This window comes from Cheilinus undulatus, linkage group 10 (genome assembly GCF_018320785.1).
Source record: "Cheilinus undulatus linkage group 10, ASM1832078v1, whole genome shotgun sequence".
Classification (NCBI taxonomy): Eukaryota; Metazoa; Chordata; class Actinopteri; order Labriformes; family Labridae; genus Cheilinus; species Cheilinus undulatus.
Genome location: NC_054874.1, coordinates 7,609,811 through 7,627,946, shown reverse-complemented (window position 1 = coordinate 7,627,946; position 18,136 = coordinate 7,609,811). Strand labels below are relative to the sequence as shown.

The following is an 18,136-nucleotide window of genomic DNA, read 5'->3' as shown; positions in this document are numbered from 1 at the left end:
CCTAGTATTGTGTTCTAAAAGGGAGTTTTAAAAAAAAGGTCAGGGAAAATAGAATAATCCGAGGGGTACCTGAATGTTGCCCAATTCTATCCAAGCAGCGGCTGCTTTTCATTCGATCTTTGGATGTGTTTGCTTTCGCATTTAGCTATTGGAATTTAGCCTGAATAATCTTATTTACTCGTGACCACATGGGCGTTTTAGTATAATTCCAGGACGTTTACGCAGCAGAAACATTGACGAGATGACTTCTAAACAGAAAGGTACGTTAAATCCCAATACCCATCATTTACACGAGTGCTATCTGCTAAGCTAACGATGGCTAATCCTCTCATTTTTAACATTACTTCCTCTGCTGTTGTAGTGTTTAACAGAACGCTAACTAATAAACTAACAATAACTTTGATCGTTTTACCAGATAAGTACCTGTTTTCTTTAATATTAGTGGCTACTTCTTCAGGTACTGTTAGCTTCGCTGCATTAGGGTAAGCTATCAAACGATCAGCTAAAATCAAATGCTATTTATACGTCAAATACGTTGTTTAACCAAGTGTCACTGTAAACAGATGATTGCATTTAATAGTTGGCTGTTTTAATATCAGAGCTGTGCATTAAAAATGATGTGTACTACCAAGATGAGCTGGTTTCTTAATGTCTCTCATTTATTATTATCAACGTTATTATCAACGTTATTATCAACAGCATGTCATAATTACATAACTGAAATATTAGAATATATCAGTAAACGTAGAGGTTTAAAAATCTTAAGTGTAACATCCCTCTGGAGATATAAATATCACAAACATAACAAATTGCAAATGTGTAGAGATGCACTGTTTGTGAAAATAGGACCCATACCAGTTTTTAAAATAACTTTTTAGCTGATATGCCAGATGTCTACATAAAATTGGTTGGACAGAGTAGACACTGATCCATGATATTTGTCCATGCAATATCATATGGCTCATGGGGCCGGCATAGGCCAATACCAATCTTGAACTGATCAGTGCATCACTAGAAATGTGTGTCGTCGTCATAGCTCATCTCTAAATGCAGTATAGAAAGCTACATGAGGTTATGTCTGAGTAAAGACTTTAAATCACTAAGAAAACCTGATACCCTGAGCAGAGGGGGAGACACACCTTGCAGTTTGAGCCTAAGATGCACACCTTTGAATTAACTAATTTTTGCTTATCATTGGTAAATAAAGTGTTGATACTGATAAACTGCTAAATGCCAAATATCAACATTTATAATCGGCCATAGTTTCTATGGCTGTGTTATTTATTAAACTCCTGCTAATAACAGAACATTATTTTGCAGCTTTGTTCATGGTGTTGTGTTTTGTTGATAGCTGGGAAGGTTGGCTCCAAGAGTAAGGAGGATGCTCCCTATGAGCTGGAGAGCCAGTTTGTCTTGAGGCTTCCTTTGGTAAGAATATTGTATGATCAAAAACAGATGTTTTCAATGAAAATCAATGACACTTCTCCTAAATAATAATTCAACCTTTTTTACAGGAGTATGCCTCAACAGTAAGAAGGATTGCCCAGTCTAGCAGTATGAACATGAAAGACAGACTGACCATCGAGTTGCACCGTAAGTTGATTACTATTATTGTTTATATTTATTTCTGTTCTGTTAAATTTAAGATTGGATCAATGATACATTTAAGCTGATTATATATTTTTTATAAGATTTTTAAACCAACTGTGTGTAAACCTTTGCAAAGTTAATTCAGAGTGGTCTGTCTTTTTGGTTTTTCATCACAGATGAGCTGATCCATAGATTTTCCAACTCACAACCATTCCACACCATCCTTTAAAAACAGGAGTCACCAACCTTTAGATTGTGATCTACTGTTATATCTTTGAGATATTTCATGAGGTCTTTAACAATATATGTGCAAAATTTGGTTTAACTCTTGAGTTTCTTTCACCCCTTGTGTTTTCAGTATAAGCAAGTAATCACTCTGCTGAAAAATGGTTTATTCCAGTGTTAAACTGAGGTTTCATTTATGAAATTAAAAAAAAAACAAACATTCATGACTTTTTTCTGACTTGTTGCTCCAAAGTTGCAAAGTCCCTAAAAGATCTTTATTATTCAAATTTATTTAACCAGGAAAAACCACACTGAGAATAAGAATCACATTTACAAGAGTGTCCTGGCCATTCTTGTTCATTACAATAGAAACTTTCAAAAAAATGATATAGTTCTTTGAAATATCTGTTTCAATTATAATATTAATGATTAATAATCTTATTTTAATTTCATTCAGTGTTTCTTTTGTCAACAGTCATATAATTTAGGTTTTGACAATAATCAACAGTAATAGTACGCATATTGTTTTTATAATTTGCTTCTTACTCCTTCATTACATTAAATGTCTTTCTTCTAAACTATGAGATTGGCACAGGAAGAGAACATATTGATTTTGATATTCAGTGATAAACTGCATCAAAAGGTCCTATTAGTAGCATTTTCTTGACTTGTTGATTGTTATTTTTGTTCTGTTTTCCTCCATCTTCCTCTCAAGTTCTTTAGACCACCAAAGAGGTCAGGAACGATGTTAATTTCATTGACTAAAACTATGACTAAAAATGTTCATCAACAGCCTTTTTTTAATGACAAAAACTAGACTAAGACTAACAAAAAATAGATCTGTGATGACTAAAACTGACAAAAAGTAGCCAAGTTTAGTTTTTCGTATGTAATGTAGTTTTCGTCTGACACTCAAAATCAATGATATTTCTCCACTGTGTATAAATCTGTCGAAATGCAATACATTTGTAGCTCTTTTGCCCTTTGGCAGTAGAAAGCAGGGACCCCAGGTTTGGCAGAGTACACCACCATGATTCTGTACTAGATTTAGGCAAGAGAATAAATGCTTGGACTAAAAGTAAAGACTAAAATGTAAGGACTTTTTATGGACTAAAACTAGACTAAAATGTTTTTGTGTTTTTGTTGACCAAAACTACAAAGGGTAGAAATAACTAAAACTAAAAGACATTTCACCTAAAGACTAAGACTGAGACTGAAACTAAAAATAGCTGCGAAAATTAACACTGGCCAGGAACCTCAGTTGAAAAGCACTGTATTAGGCTGCTTTAGTTGTTCAAATAAAACATATCCTGTTTTCAGGGGTATAGATGGAATAGTGGTTAGGTTGTGTCCCATCATGGGGTGGAAAGTAACTAATTACATTAACTAGAAGTACTGTAATTGAGTTGTTTTTTGGATACTTGTGCTTTTTTGAGTACATTTTGAAATCAGTGGTTCAGTATTTTTAACAAGAGTAACTGCACTTTTACTTGAGTACAATAGTCTTGTACTTTTTCCCCCTCTGTTCTCCATATAGAGAGAGAGAATAATTCCTCATCATGTCCTAAAACAGCTGTTGAACACAGCAAAAAATGGAGTGTTGAAATCTCAGGGTGAAACATTTCAGAATTGATTTTAACTCCCAAAGTGTAGCTTGGGTAACTCTATTCTGAGTGAAATGGTCTTCAGTGTTGGAGTTATATGACAGTGCTGATCCACCAGGGTTAGTTTAATGCTGTAAAGAGTCGATTGATCTGAGCTCGTGCCTCTGTGTTTTCAAATCTGGGGGATGTGTTGGCAGAGTTTCCCATCATGCCCTTGGGCAGAATGTTTAGATGTGTTTTTATGTGTTGAGTTTTGTTTGGATGGTGCCTGTTGTACAGTGATCTCTGCTGGGGTGCTTTTGGTCATGTTTCTGGTAAATTGTTTTTATGTCTGATATATTAGCACCATGAGTGAAATTATTCACTGGGTTAGAGTTTCCGTCTGTGACTTTAGGTGCTCCTAAAGGTTGCATGGTGCTTATTCTTCACCAGTATGCAATGCATTGCTAAGAGGTTGACTGTCTGATTTGTTCTTGCCAGAGGAGACCCACCTCACCACAGACTTTCAAGAGTTACTGCAGCTCTGTCATGTTGTAAAATATTTAATGCTTTAAAGTGTATTTTAACTGTATGTAGTTTGGACTAAAGTAGACACTTCTCCAGTGTTGAATTTAACTGTATATGTGAGTTTAATTGACACTTTCAATTTTGTTGTGTATTTTACTTTGTTATAGAGGTAGGGCTTTACCTGAACAACCTGTTTGTAGATCTGTTCTCTTGTTCTTGCCAGTAAGGAAAGATCATATTTTAGTGTACAACTCTGCAGTACTGAAAATAAAAAAATTCAGGTTAAATTATATGGCCCTCACTACTGAGTTATTTGTTATTCATGTCCTAAATACAAGTTTCACATCCATCTCTGACCTCTCTGTGTTTAAATTGATTGCAGTGTTCTATTAGCAGTTGTCATGGTAGCCAAATAACTTGTTGTTCTTATTTGTAGCTGATGGTCGACATGGCATAGTGAGAGTGGACCGTGTCCCTTTGGCCTGCAAGCTGGTCGATCTGCCCTGTATGATTGAGTCTCTGAAAACAGTGGACAAGAAAACATTTTACAAGACTGCTGATGTTTGTCAGGTAAACCCCTACAGCGAGTCCTCATTTAGTTTTGCTTGGGATAAATGTCATGTTGCTCAAGGTTAAGATGACATCTCTAACTACAAAGTAGAATGGACCTTTTTTTTTCTTTAGCCAATCTATGAAATAAGAATTTTGTACAGCTATACTTTTTGGTTCAAGATTATTTTCCTACAAGAAAAATGGGGATTATATATGATCCATGTTTCCGTCTCTGGGTTAGATGCTGCTGTGTACACTAGATGGAGACCTTTACCCTCCTTTAGAAGAGCCAACTGGCACCGACCCGAAGAGTAAGAAGAAGGACAAAGACAAGGACAAGAAATTCATTTGGAACCATGGCAGTAAGTAGACAAAAATCTACACACAGCAGCTTTCTTAGCTGTTGGTGATGAAACTTGGCACATCAGCAATCCTCAACGCATATTTTGCCCTGAAGAGCTGATTAAAGCGTTTTTGACTCCACTAATCCTGTTGTTCTGGTCTCCAGTTACCTGCCCTATGAAGAACACTCGCAAGAGGAGATTTAGGAAGACGGCGAAAAAGAAGGTTTTGACATTTCTTGTCCCTCTTTAGCATGCACTACCCTCCCTTATAGCATCTCTCTCTCTTTTTAGCATCACGTCTCATGATCCATCTCGTTCCCAGGCGCTCTTCCAGTTCCAACAAGACATTTACATTTTAGAAATCAGAAACTGTGGTGAAAGTAAAAACTAAGATTTACATATAAATAAAGCCTTTCCATCTTAGTTTACCCCGAAGGCATGCACCAAAAAAAGCAATTTCACTATTGCTTTGATCAAAGTGAAAGCAAGTGTGCTCGAGCACTCCGCGTCTTCTTTGTCTTCAGAATAAATCTTCCTGAGGATGCAGAGCCGAGCTATATTGATTTGGCCCCCTTCTGTTTTTAATCGCTAATGTGCTCTCTGGCATGCGGCCAGCTGCTACCTTTGTGTGAAGAGATGCTGCTAACTCTACATGTAACACAATCTCTGTCTCTCTCTCCCTCAGTACATTGAATCACCAGACGTGGAAAAGGAAGTGAAGAGATTGCTGAGCACAGATGCTGAGGCTGTGAGTGTCCGTATCCTTTTTGAGACACCTACAACTTTCCTGCATGCTTATTTTTGAAAGCCAACCAGTTTGTAATCAAGCTAAACAGCCCTTAAAGGTACCTGCTGTGTTTTAAGCACAATTACTCTTTTTGTCTTCTTTGTTCAAAAATAACCTCACTTTTGTCTAGCTCCCAAAATAGAAAGATTTAAGGCTCAAGCAGCAGCCCTGTCTCCTTTCTGGCTCACCTGACTTGACTCCGTCCAATGCCTTTGTGAGAGAGATGCACTTTGCAAAAAAGCTATTAGCGCTCTAATGAAACTCTAAACTTGCCTGACAGAATAAGAGCACAGCAGGACCGCTCTGAGTGGCTGCTTGCTGCGTGTTAATTCAGATAGACTGTTCATTATCATTGCTTAGTTGGTCACAGTGAAACTAGATTCTAATTATAGTTTAAGCGTTTGCATGCTGCAGCAGCAGACATGTGCATGACACTGTAATGAAGGAAAGTTCCTGTGGAGCGTCATGTGGATTTTTTGCCTTTCAAGTTGACTTCAAAGAGGAGTTTGGGGAGAGTGAGAGTTTTTTGGAGATCATGAGTCTTCTGAGAGGAGAGATGAATCCACAGAGGCTTTGTTGACCTTAATAGAAGATGTTCAGGGTGGGAGGTCATAGCAGAAGATGAGTCCAAGGAGGCAGATCAGCATGGCTCTCTGGGTAACCTGGACTCTTCACCAGGCACCTCGGGACACAAGATGGGTCATGGGTCCTCTGGTAAGTAAAAATATAGATATTACATTAAAGTTGAGCAGAAACTGCAGAAGAGTGGAAGAAAGGAAGTTGTTCACATTACCTTTCGTCAATTTAAAGAGTAGCTAAACCCCATAGTTTCAGCTGAAGTGCATCTACATTGGAATTTTAAAAGGGGGTTTAGAACGTCATAAAAATTGCTGTAAGGGTGAGACATGCCCACTCCCCCTTTCCTGCTGTCCCTAATCAGCCACATCATTTAGTCCATGCTACTTTTTAAATTTGATTATTAGCTATAATTTTATAACCACTCAAGGTAGACTTACCATGAGCTACCTGATCTCGGGTAACTGCACTACATCTCTGATTGGTTAGGCCCACCTATACCTGTGACTGGTGAATTTAATAGATTAAATAAGGATGTGAAGATATATGACTATATAGAAGACACAAGTTTGTGTATTTTTTGTCTCACTTCAAGAAAAACATGGTTCAGCTGCAATCTCAGGCAACAGCAGTACATTACCCACAATCCTAGTGTAGCACATTTGGGATAGGTGAAGCTGTATTTTGGGTTTTGGCTGCATGAGTGAAGTTCATGATGGGCTTCAACTGTTGAGCTGCACATACATCACTTGCCACCAGATCACCCAGAAAAATTTTTCTTAAGTTCAGTTGTAGCAGCAGGTTTCAACCTGTATCAATCAATCAATCAATCAAACTTTATTTATATAGCACCTTTCAAACAAATTCAATTGCAGTTCAAAGTGCTTCACAGTATTGTACAAATGTGATTGACAAAAAGGTAAAATGGTAAAAAAGAGACTAATGCTCACAGAAAGTAATTCCCTAAAATAATTAAAAAGATGGATGATTAAAAGCAGACAGATAAAAGACAAAGCAGTAAAGGAAAGAATTTATGAAAAAAAACTTAAAAATTAGCATAGAAAATAATAAAACTAATAAAAAACAATGATAGAGAATTAACTTTCCAAATAATTCAAAGCCTATAAAACTGGACATAAAAACATAGATGATCATAACTAGAGTTAAATAAAGCCTTAAAACCCTAAATTGAGATTTAAAATGTTCTAAGATAAGATATGGAATAAAATGGAACGATGATAACGATAGCATGTATAGTTATAATATTGTAAAGTACTACATAAAAGCCAGAATGAATAAATGAGTTTTCAGCTTGTGTTTAAAAATCTCGATATTCTCAGCTCCTCTCAGATCCTCTGGTAGGCTGTTCCACCGTGTTGGGACATAAAGCTGAAGGGAGATTCACCATACTTTTATTTTTACTCTGTGGAACAGCCAAAAAAGAAGAACCAGAGGATCTAAGGGTCCGTCCGGGTTCATAGACTAAAACCATCTTTTTTGTAGAGGTCAGTCTCTATGCACATTTTAACGTATAACGTAGAATTTAAATACTCTGTGCTGAAATGTCTACAGTTTGACCCAGACTCATCAACAGTTCTTCTAATTCCCTGCAAACATGATTTTGATTGTGAAAAAGTGGTCGGAGGATTTAGTTACCTTTTAAGCATTGGAATAATGTAGCAAAATGTTCATAATCATTAGAGGCAAATAGTAAAACAAAGTTGGGTGCTCATAGAATCCAGGGGGTAAATTCTGACCAGTATAAAAGGAAGAAACAATGCACTCCAAACATGAAAATTGTAAAATACGGGTAAGAAAAAATTAGGAAGTGTTTATTTGTGATGGAAAAAACATTTCCAAAAGCCACATTTAAAAAAAAATTTGGCCGTTACAATAAAGGCTTTGTTTCTAAGTATGTCCTTCCTCATATTTTACATTTTTCATGCCTGGACTGCTGGTGACTGCTTGAATTCAACAGAGGTCCAGCCACTTGGTGCTAGTAGTCTCACAATAATTAAAATAGAATCACCTGAGTGTGGTGATTGTGTCTCGTGATCCTAGTATAAAGGCACTGAATGCAACAAGAATTGCAGTAGGGTGGTCCTCACAAAAGGTTAATGCTTTGGTGGCCTCTCAGCGTGGTAAGGTTTAGAAAACCCGCTCTTAAGGCTTCTATTAGGAGTTTTTTGCTGGGTATGAAAAAGAATATTGATAGCTCTTCATGATCTGATCTACAAAAGCAAACAAGACCATCAGCATGTGTACTGATTTTTTTATTTTTTATTAAAGTAATTTTAACACTAGAAACGGCTGCCGGGGGGAAGGTGTCAGAGGAGAAGATTAAATAGAAGCCACCAAAATTACTTTATTTACATTATTCAGAGTAAAGACTCAGAGTGATGCTTTTAACTGTTAAATACAGCAGGAAGAGTTTTTTTCTTCAGAAAACACCACTCACATATTTTTAGCCTCATAGTACAATGGTCTAAGTTGTTTTTTGGCCAAATTGTGATATGTGCCTCACTTTATTCTCCTAACACTGCTGAATCATTGTGCCTTATTTTTCTGAAAACCTTAAAGGCTATGAGGTTAACGATATGTAAAGGACAAGTTCAGCAAATAAATAAAGGTCCCTGCTTTGTACACAGGGGCAGCCAAACTCAACACAAACCCAGAGCTCCTCACAGGACTTTTAACCTTACTTAGTTAAAACTTTTTTTTTTTCTTTTTTTTTTGAATCCTTGTCTCCTTGCCCAATCTATGACAGATTTTTATCAGTAAAGGCTGACATTTCATAAAGACAATAACTCCCAAAAATCCCACACTTTTGTTAAAAGGCATGAAACTATGCACGTTTTTGGGGGGCGTACAAAAATAAAAACATGGCCAAAATTGCACAATGGGGGCATCTTACCATAAAAATCAAAGTACACATTTTATTTTCAAAGTAAAGATATCAATTGCATGTATTTTTCATTCTAGAATTTCTTGTCCCTTTGGATGACATAATTGCTTATACTGATAAGCATTCATGATTGAATCAACTGTTGTGATGTTTTGGAGGAGCTCTTTGTGTGCAGCTTCTTTGAAATGCACTGAAGTTTCCTTTTATACTCCCCTCCCCTCACCAGCAAAGGTTTCTTTCTTCATTTTCGTTCTTTCCCCCTCTTGTCACTCTTGATGGCCTCTGCCCCAGTGGATTGAAATAGAAATAGAGTTCACTCAAGCATTAGTTACTCTTTGGACTTAATTATTTTTGCTTTTAGATTCACCAGAGAAACTTCCTAGCTCTTAGGTGTAATTGTGCTGGTGCACTCAGTGACTGCTGTGCATGAGTGGCATGATGAATAATATTTCTATAAATATGTGTAGACACAGTGTTTTATCAAAGAGATCACAATCAAATGAAAAGCTACTTTGTTGTTTGCTGCATGAATTCAACCTTAAATGTTATTTATTTTGTAATGGATGCATCATAAGTGAAGTAGTTGTCCAGATTTATCATATTTTCTTTGTTTCTGAGCTGACATCTCCTGTGCTTTCTGTCAAACCCAAGAAAGGGTCCGACAGCCTGGCTGTTTCTTCTTAATAACACTAAATGTGTTTTCTGCATGGCCAGCCCAGCGCGATGAATTGAGGGAGATCTTCAACGACATCAGCAGCTCCAGCGAGGATGAGGAGGACGAAGGGGACCGCCACGAGGACGAGGACCTGAACATCATGGACACGGAGGATGATCTGGTCCGACAGCTTCAGGACAAACTCAACGAGTCAGATTCTGCACAGAATGAAAGTGACAGAAACAACCAGATAGGTGAGTGGAGATGAAAAACTGTATGAATAATGAAAAGTGTAAGACTAACTTATCTTTGTATAACTATGAGTTTTATGATCTGGAAATATGGATATTACTTAGTGATGTTCTTGTCACTCTGGTTGATGGAACGTGTCATATATTTTCATTTTACACAGGAAACAAACTGATTAACTATTTATGAAAGTTCCTGCTCAGCATGCTGCTAAGATAATGCTAATGAAATGCATGCATAAATTCTAGTGGTATATGATCTAAAGATGTATTCCTATACTGTAAGGGGTACATAACATGTTCTCTTAGACTGAGTATATGTGAATGTATAATTTCTCCTCTGGGAAGTGTCTCTGTGTGCATAAGGGCTTGCACCAGTGGTCAGTGTTGCAAAGACTTCAGGACTACAATTTTCACATTGCTTACCCTACACCCATTCTGTTTTTTAAGTGAAGTATCCCATCTTTGTAAGAAAACTAGATTATTAATGTAAAATGGTTGAAATCTGAAGCAACATTACAATTCATTACAGAGAAGCAGGAGCTAGATTTTATTTAGCGTCTAATGAGAGGAAGAGAAGTTGGCCAACATCCATGTAGGAAGACCACTTCCAACAATTTAACGAACATTTATCCAACATTTATACTTTATTGAGACCCCACTGGTGGAATTTGGTTACAACAACTCAAATTAAAGAGCAAAATTTGGCCTTGAAAAAAAATGTTTCCAGCAGATATCTTAGCTATAACAAGACTTAAGCAAAGCTTGCAATGTAATTTTGTTGTTACACATGCAGCAAAATTGTTCTGCCACGCTATGATGGTGATAAAATGAAACATGCATGAAGCATTTTCATTTACCATTTAGACTGAATGAGACACTGGTGTCCTTAAGACCTGATGTGACGTCAGTGCATTTCGGATGATCTTAGAGACGTGACTGTAATTTGCAATTTGACTGGCTAAAATACAAGCTGAAAGGTGAATGAATAGATAATGAAAATATTTTGGTTTGAGCCTCTGTAGCTTCCATGTGCAAAAGTTGGTACATTTAAAAGCTTTTAAAGTTGAGAAGAGACAAATATGATGGCCCACAGCCTTAAGGCCGTTTCAGATTGGCTGCATGTTTTGCTGCACGTGTTGGCTTTCACACTAGGCGTGAGTTGTCCTTGTGATTGCCACATCTCCTTGTTGTAAAACCCTGTTACTCCAAAGGTCTGTACTGACATGTCTACAGTCACCATGGTTATGCAGTTCTCGGTAGCAGCTACATCACGTGTTTTATTGCTCTGATTGGCTCGTACAGATGTGACAGACAGAACGTTCATTCAACCACCCTCTGAGTTTTTTTCAAAGGCTCTGCCCTTTCTAAACGCTATCTATGAGAGGTTTACCAGATGGATGTGTGAAACAAATCCATCTGCCGTGTCAGGTTAGGTGAGACCTCGATTCTCGAAAGTCTCTGCTTCTGAGCCACAGCGCACATGCCAGCAGTCTAAAAGCCCTGGCTTGTTAACATGCATGTTAACAAACTGAAAGTTAAGCCCTGGTGCAGGCGAGATGTGTCAATGAAAGGGGCTTTAGCCAGGGGAGTGACAATAAGATGAGAACAAAAAAAATGTCATAAACAACCTAGATTTTGTTTTGAGTGCAGACACGCCTGCCAAGGCTGCAAGCAGATGAGGCCTCATGCTTGAAGAGCAGGGTTTTGATGGTTTTTATTTGCTTGACTGAAATATTAACAAACTTTAGGGCAAAGGCAATTACTCACAGTTCAAGCTAAGGGTTTAAAATTCTGTGCTTTTTCAGATTTAAGGCTGTGCCTTGTGTTTTTTCCCAGGCGGTCTTGGGTCTAAATGGATTAAGGGAATTACAGGTAATGATGAGGGTGGGAAATTAGCTCCGGCCACCTGCCAAATGCTGGTGTTTTTAAGCATTGTCAGGTGAATTTGCTCGACTTACCAGCAACTAGGGGAGGTAAAAAAGGGTAGCCTAACCTAAAAGAATGATTTAAACGGCATAGATCAAACCCCTTTTTTCTGCTTGTTCCCGCTGACTTCATGAGTTAAGCCGAGCAGACCTACACACTCACTGACCACAAAACCTGCCTTCTCCTCCTCCTCCTTGTATCAGAGCTGCTGTCACATCTTTACAGGCGGCCGTGTGCTGGGATGGTTTGACTCAGTATCATAGGAAGTAGTTCTCCACTGAAACAAGTTTATCTGCTAAAGGTGTGTTTGAACTAATGTCTTTCTTGTTGCAGCTTCAAGAGAGTTGCCTGAATTTTGGCCTGAGACTGCAGAAAATAAGCAAAAAAAGTTCTAGCAAGTTTAAAACTTATTATGCAGGAAAATGCATATGAATTTACAGTGCCCTTGTAGGATACACAGCAAATATTTGCATGGTCGAGTAGAGGAAAAATCAGTTGAAGCAGGTGTTCAAAATGAGTGACAGTTTCGATTACTTGTGCAAGAACTCCCTCTTATTAGATTATCTATAACTTGAATACTACAAATCTTGATTTTTTATACTGTGCTCTAGTGTAAGCTGCTTGTTAAAATAGAGAGGCTCGTAAAATGTATTTTTATTATTCGATATTTTACATTGTCATGATGATTAAGATATTTTATACAATGGTCTTGGTGAATTCTCGATTCTGATTGGCTCTGGAAAATCCTTTGGTGTCCATTAACTTCTGATATATGGGCATCTATGGAAATTCTCAGGTAGTTCCAACCAAAAAAATCTTTACACTGTACCAAAGTAATTTTCAGCAGCCGTTAGATGATAGAAGTAACCATAGCAACCTGAGGTGGTCATATTTTCTGAGCAGAGAGAACAGCATCGCCAGCATCAACCGTCACTTAACTGACTTAAAGAAAATGACAGACTCCAGGTTTGAGACCAGTAACACAAGACGGTCTTATCTCCTATTTTCTATGTATGACTTGTTCCCAGGCTCACCTTAACACTGAGAGGGGAGTGTCGAAAAAAACTCACTTCCCTTTTTAACTTCTATAAACTATTGTCAGAAGATTTAAATAGTATAAAACAAGAGAAAAGAAGTCAGTATTTCTTAGACCCAAAGGACACGCTTCTGATAAACCGGCATTATAATATCTCATAAATGACGTGTCTCTAATGGAGAATCAGCACGTGCAGGGCGTGGACAGCGCCGTTCCCGTCCTCTGCTGCACTATGGTTCAGGCCTCTACGTCGTCCACTAATCCCTGGTGATTGGACACCTCGTTGGGCATTAACCCTTACATAAAACAGTTCATGTGCAGTTTTGTCCATTCATGCTGGACAATTAAATACACTTCAATTACAGTTACAATGTTGGTCTTCCACAGTCATGAGAACAAGATAATTGTGATAAAATATTTAACACACCACATGCCATGTTCTACTCATTTGATACATACGTTTTGGTCATTTAGTAAATGGTCTAGGGTTTTTCAATTTTAATCAACCGAAGTATTTTTTGTGTTCATTATTATCTAACATTATAAGTCGAGCTTAGTTGGCGGGCCGTTAGGTTGATCCAAAGTTCGGTTGAGGCCGCGACTTCAATATGGAAGCTGCCGCAGATTGGCTTCAAGAGCTGTTTGAGTCCGCCTGTTGTACGCAGACGTCACACAGCGTTTGTCCAAGTCTTCCTACAGTCTATGATGTTGAACTAATGATCAGAGTCTCTGGCTCTGTGCCGAAGAAGAGATGAAGTTCACTGTCTGCCTCATATCCCTGTTCTGATGCTGTAATCCATAGGCTACTGTGGCTGATAGATTTGGCAAATTTACCTCACAATGAACAGAAAAACAGCATTTAACTGACTGTTAACTTTAAATAAAGGCAGTAACATCAGCTAACAACAGACTGTACTGAGATGAACTGCTCTGTGATTTTATATTGTAGTGTTAGAGGGGCAGGGTCATCCTACTGTGGGCTCATGACATCATGAGCTCACATATTTGCCCTGCCCAGTTTAAACCCGGCCAGGAATGAGGTGAGAAACTTTCTAATGGTCTAAATCCAGGATTCAGTCACATGTAGGTCTCAGTGTTTTCACATGTTTACAGCAACCACATTCCAACATATCTAATGTGTTAAGACACAAACTTTGGATTTCACTTTACAGGGTCTTTAAGTTTGATAATGCATGTGATGCAGTTGTAAAATCAATGAGTAATAGTGTTTAATAATCTCAATACCAATCAGAATTGTCATGATTAGGATTTTTGCCATAACTGAGCAGCCCTACTGTCTATCTTGGAGGGATAGCTTTATTGTGCAGTTACTCAAGAAATAAATCTTCTTTCAGGTGAGTGGCTGTGAGAGTTGTCACTATGTAAAGGTTAAAATAGTCTCCTCCATGTGCATTGGTGGGATTTGGTTGGTTTTCAGAATTTTGTAGTCATGGGCAGTTTTGAGTTTCAACTCATCTTGTTGTTAATCTGTGGTCTAAATTGGGCTTAAGAAATAAAGTCATATTGACAGTAACTACACAGGAGGCGCAGATGGCCCAGTGGTTAAAGCATGCCTCATGTATGCTGGCAGCTCAGGTTCAAGTGAGGCTGTGGCCACTTTTCGGCATGTCTCACCCCCACTCTCTCATCCTTGTATTCAAGTCTATCAACTTTTCTCCCTCCATAAAATGCCCCTGTCCCCCCTTCCCCCCCTCAAAAAACCCAGTAAATATGGAGTAATTTTCCATGGTAAAATGGACGTAATAGACTTGAGCATGCATGGTGCTTTTCCAGTCATCTAACTACTGTAAGATTGCTTTTTACACTGTATGTCACACTCACCCATTCACACACTGATGGAAGAGGCTGTTATATGAAGTGTCCATCATTATTAACTTATTTATTTATAGACATTCACATGACACTGCTGCAGCTATGAAAGCAATTTGCAGTTAAATGTCTTACTCAAAAACACCGAAATGTGGCTTGAGAATGTTGGGATTGATTTCCTGATCACCCCGTTTGATAGACAGCCAATTCAACCACTGAGCCACACTACAAGATGTGATCTTTTCTTGTTAAATTTCCAGTGTGTTTGGTTCTCAAAAAATGAATAAAGTGGTGGGAAATTTTCCGAACAGGGATGTCTACAGAGTGAGTAAAATTAGAACAGCATGAGAATTATGCAATCTCTCCTGTTATGTCTGCAATTAGCATTACACCTCAGTGTTAATGCTTTTTTTCTGGCCCACTAACCCTGCTCTTTGTATTTTTTTTGTCAGTGTTTCCTTCAAAGGGGACACAGCTCAAAACATAATTAAATAAAACCCCTGCAGGAAGTTTACTTTCATGCAAAGCAGAGGTCAAAAATAGCCTTAGCCAGGTGTCTGGACTTGTAATCAGAGCTGAGTTTTCTGGGTCAGACATCACGCACACACGAATCAAATGAGTAGCCCTACTTTCCCTTAAGTGCACATGCTGCACTGGCATGCTGCGATGCAAACACTGACAGCTCTCCTCCTCTGCTAACCAGCCTGACAGGTGTTGTAGCTCTGCGTTGGTCTCGGACAGCTGTCCGGCCTGACAGCTCAATGCCTCCTTATCTACATACACAGAGCTGTCAGTCAGCAACACTACTGGTCATCTCAGCCCAACTAAGCTTCTCCTGATGTGTTAATGTCAGGCTGTGCGTATGGCTGGATGACACGGATCTGCAGGGATCTCCTCACGTGCTAGATGGTCTGTATCAGAGGACCGAGTCAGATGGGTGAAAAAAGGATGGAAACAAGTGGATAGTTAATGGCAGTGAAGCCACAGGTTGTTGCAAGGCTATCACTTTAGCCGCGTTTAATGAGAACCCTCTGCGGAGCACAGAGCAGGCTGATTTAGTTGTGTCTTTTAGTGCCTCAGCCTGCTGGCTCACGTCCTTTTTAAATGGATTTGTTGTTCCCATTAACTGCAATTTGTCAAACTGAAATGGAGGCATCCTTGTGGTTCAGCGAGTTAAGGCTCATATCTTGTCCTCATGGCTTTGTGAGTGTAGTGTTGTTCTCCATTATGTCACATCGTAAATTCCCCCTCTGTTTCTTTTTTTTTTTTTTTGGCTGTGTGCATAAGAAAGAAGAGCATAAATGACATTTGCAGACTTGTATACATAAGAAGGTAACGTATGCACCTCCTGCTGATTCCCTTGCAGTGATGGAGTATCAGGTGCAGATCAACAACATCAAGGGGAAGCTTCAGGAAACCCGCGCCCGCAAGAAACAGCAGGAGGAGCTCATCATGAAAGTGGAGAACCAAGCCCTCAAAGTAAGAACTGACACACAAACACTTTCAGTTTTTCAGAAAGTAGGTCTACATGTACATAAAACATAAAAAAGAACATGCAGTTGAGCTGGGAGGCAGAAGTCTTCATTTAGCATGAGTGCTCTCTGTGATGTGAAAGCATAAAAATTCAGCTGATTACATGCAGTGTTGGAGGCCATTATGTAGTTTTTTGTATATTTAAAGCCTTGAATATTCCTCCTGTCAGCTCTTTCGCTGTAGAAACATGATCATGCAGAAAAAAACGTCATGAAAATTCAAGCGCTCTTTAACGGAGGCGCTACAAAAGGTGAAACACGAGCAGACACGGCCCTTTTTATGTTGTTATTTAGAGCTTTCATTTGCCGCCGTTTTGGGACAGTCAAAGTCCCTTCTCCAGTCGTTATTATCACAGTTGCAGGGAAAAGGTCAGCTGTCTCTGACTGGCATTCCAAGTGGCTTTTCTGTCAGAGAGGAGATAGGGACACGAGCGTCCCAGGCAGACACACATTTAAAGCCATCACAATTTAATGAGGCTCTGCATGTCGACTCCGAACAAATCTTGTCTCTGTCCTCACACAGAACCGCTTCCAAGCTTTGTTGGACGAGATTATCCAGCAGGAGGAGAGAGAGATGGAGCAGGTAAGAGCGCTTTCTTGAAAGCTGGATCAGTGGATGATGTGAGCTCTCTACAGCTTTCAGCACTTTGCATGAATTTATCTTGTATGAATGTCAAATACTTTGTTCGCTTATGGCTTAATTCCTGCTGTCCTCTTTATACCAAACCTTTTTCTGGCCTGGCAGCAAAGATCAAATTGAATCATGTGATATTTAACATGTCAGTAGCTACCAGCAGAGTCCTGTTTGTAGTTACAACAGACCGACCACCCTGTGTCTGGGGTCGTTGTTTGTATTGACGAATGAAGGCAGTGAATTAATTTGGAAAGACATGTTAATCATCATCCACTTACCCTCCAATTACACCCTTGGACTTTAGGGATATCAATCAAGCCTTCTATTTTCTGCTCCAACAGCTGGCCTCCCTGCAGGAGCAGCTGGACTCTCTCATAGAGAAGTGACCACCAGGGGGCAGCATCACGTCATCCTCAGCCACCAATTAACAGGCGTGAAAAGGAGAAGAGCCTTCACATTCATCCAGGGAGGAGGGGGTTCTTATAGCTGATTTGCTGTGTCATTCCTTTAGTTTGTCATTTTTATGCATTACATCTACAGCATACTGATATCTGTATTAAATTTAATGTTTTTTATTAGGTTGAATAACTTTGTTGTGGATTACTGTGTGAATAAAGCCTTTGATTGGCTTGAATATTAAACTTTTGTCCTGTTTTCCTTGTAAACCTCAAACTAAAGAATGTGTGAAATTTAATCTCATTACTGACTTGGAAAATAAAGCAATCACACGAATGTTGATCCGTTGGCGTCAATAGGTAATTTTCCAAATGTGCTACCCCAACAAATCCACCCAAAATATCATCTTTGACATGACTCCTGTAGTTTGTCATGTTAGTGATGAACGCTCTGAGAGATATAAAAATGGTCAAACCATATCTGTATTTGTGAAAAAACAGGAAAGAAAAATATTTCAACCGGTAGAGACTTAATCCAAGTTTAACAATAGTGTATGCTACAAGTTTGGAAATGTTAGAAAATGTGAATCGTCTTTGGTGAATGGACTCCATGGTGATATCTTCATGTACTTAAAGGGGTAACGGGAACGGGACAGCAGGATAGGATCCCCCTGAATGGAGTCTTGACACTCAAGGTGGTGATAGAAGATTGGATAGATTGGACTTCTGAGGAGCCTGACCTGGCCACTGATGAGATGATTTGGATGTGGTGATTAAGGGATGCAGG

The 18,136-nt window shown here is 38.7% G+C and overlaps 1 protein-coding gene across 1 annotated transcript; it reads left to right on the top strand.

Moving 5' to 3' along the window:
• Nucleotides 1-80: 80 nt before the first annotated feature.
• Nucleotides 81-17,595, top strand: taf7 (TAF7 RNA polymerase II, TATA box binding protein (TBP)-associated factor). Its single transcript, XM_041797628.1, has 12 exons — nucleotides 81-260; nucleotides 1,352-1,428; nucleotides 1,515-1,593; nucleotides 4,363-4,496; nucleotides 4,720-4,840; nucleotides 4,987-5,045; nucleotides 5,508-5,580; nucleotides 6,210-6,323; nucleotides 9,805-9,999; nucleotides 16,155-16,267; nucleotides 16,844-16,903; nucleotides 17,296-17,595. Exons 1-12 carry the CDS (start codon nucleotides 242-244, stop codon nucleotides 17,338-17,340), a joined length of 1,089 nt encoding a protein of 362 aa, XP_041653562.1. The 5' UTR covers nucleotides 81-241; the 3' UTR covers nucleotides 17,341-17,595.
• The last annotated feature ends 541 nt before the right edge of the window (nucleotides 17,596-18,136 follow it).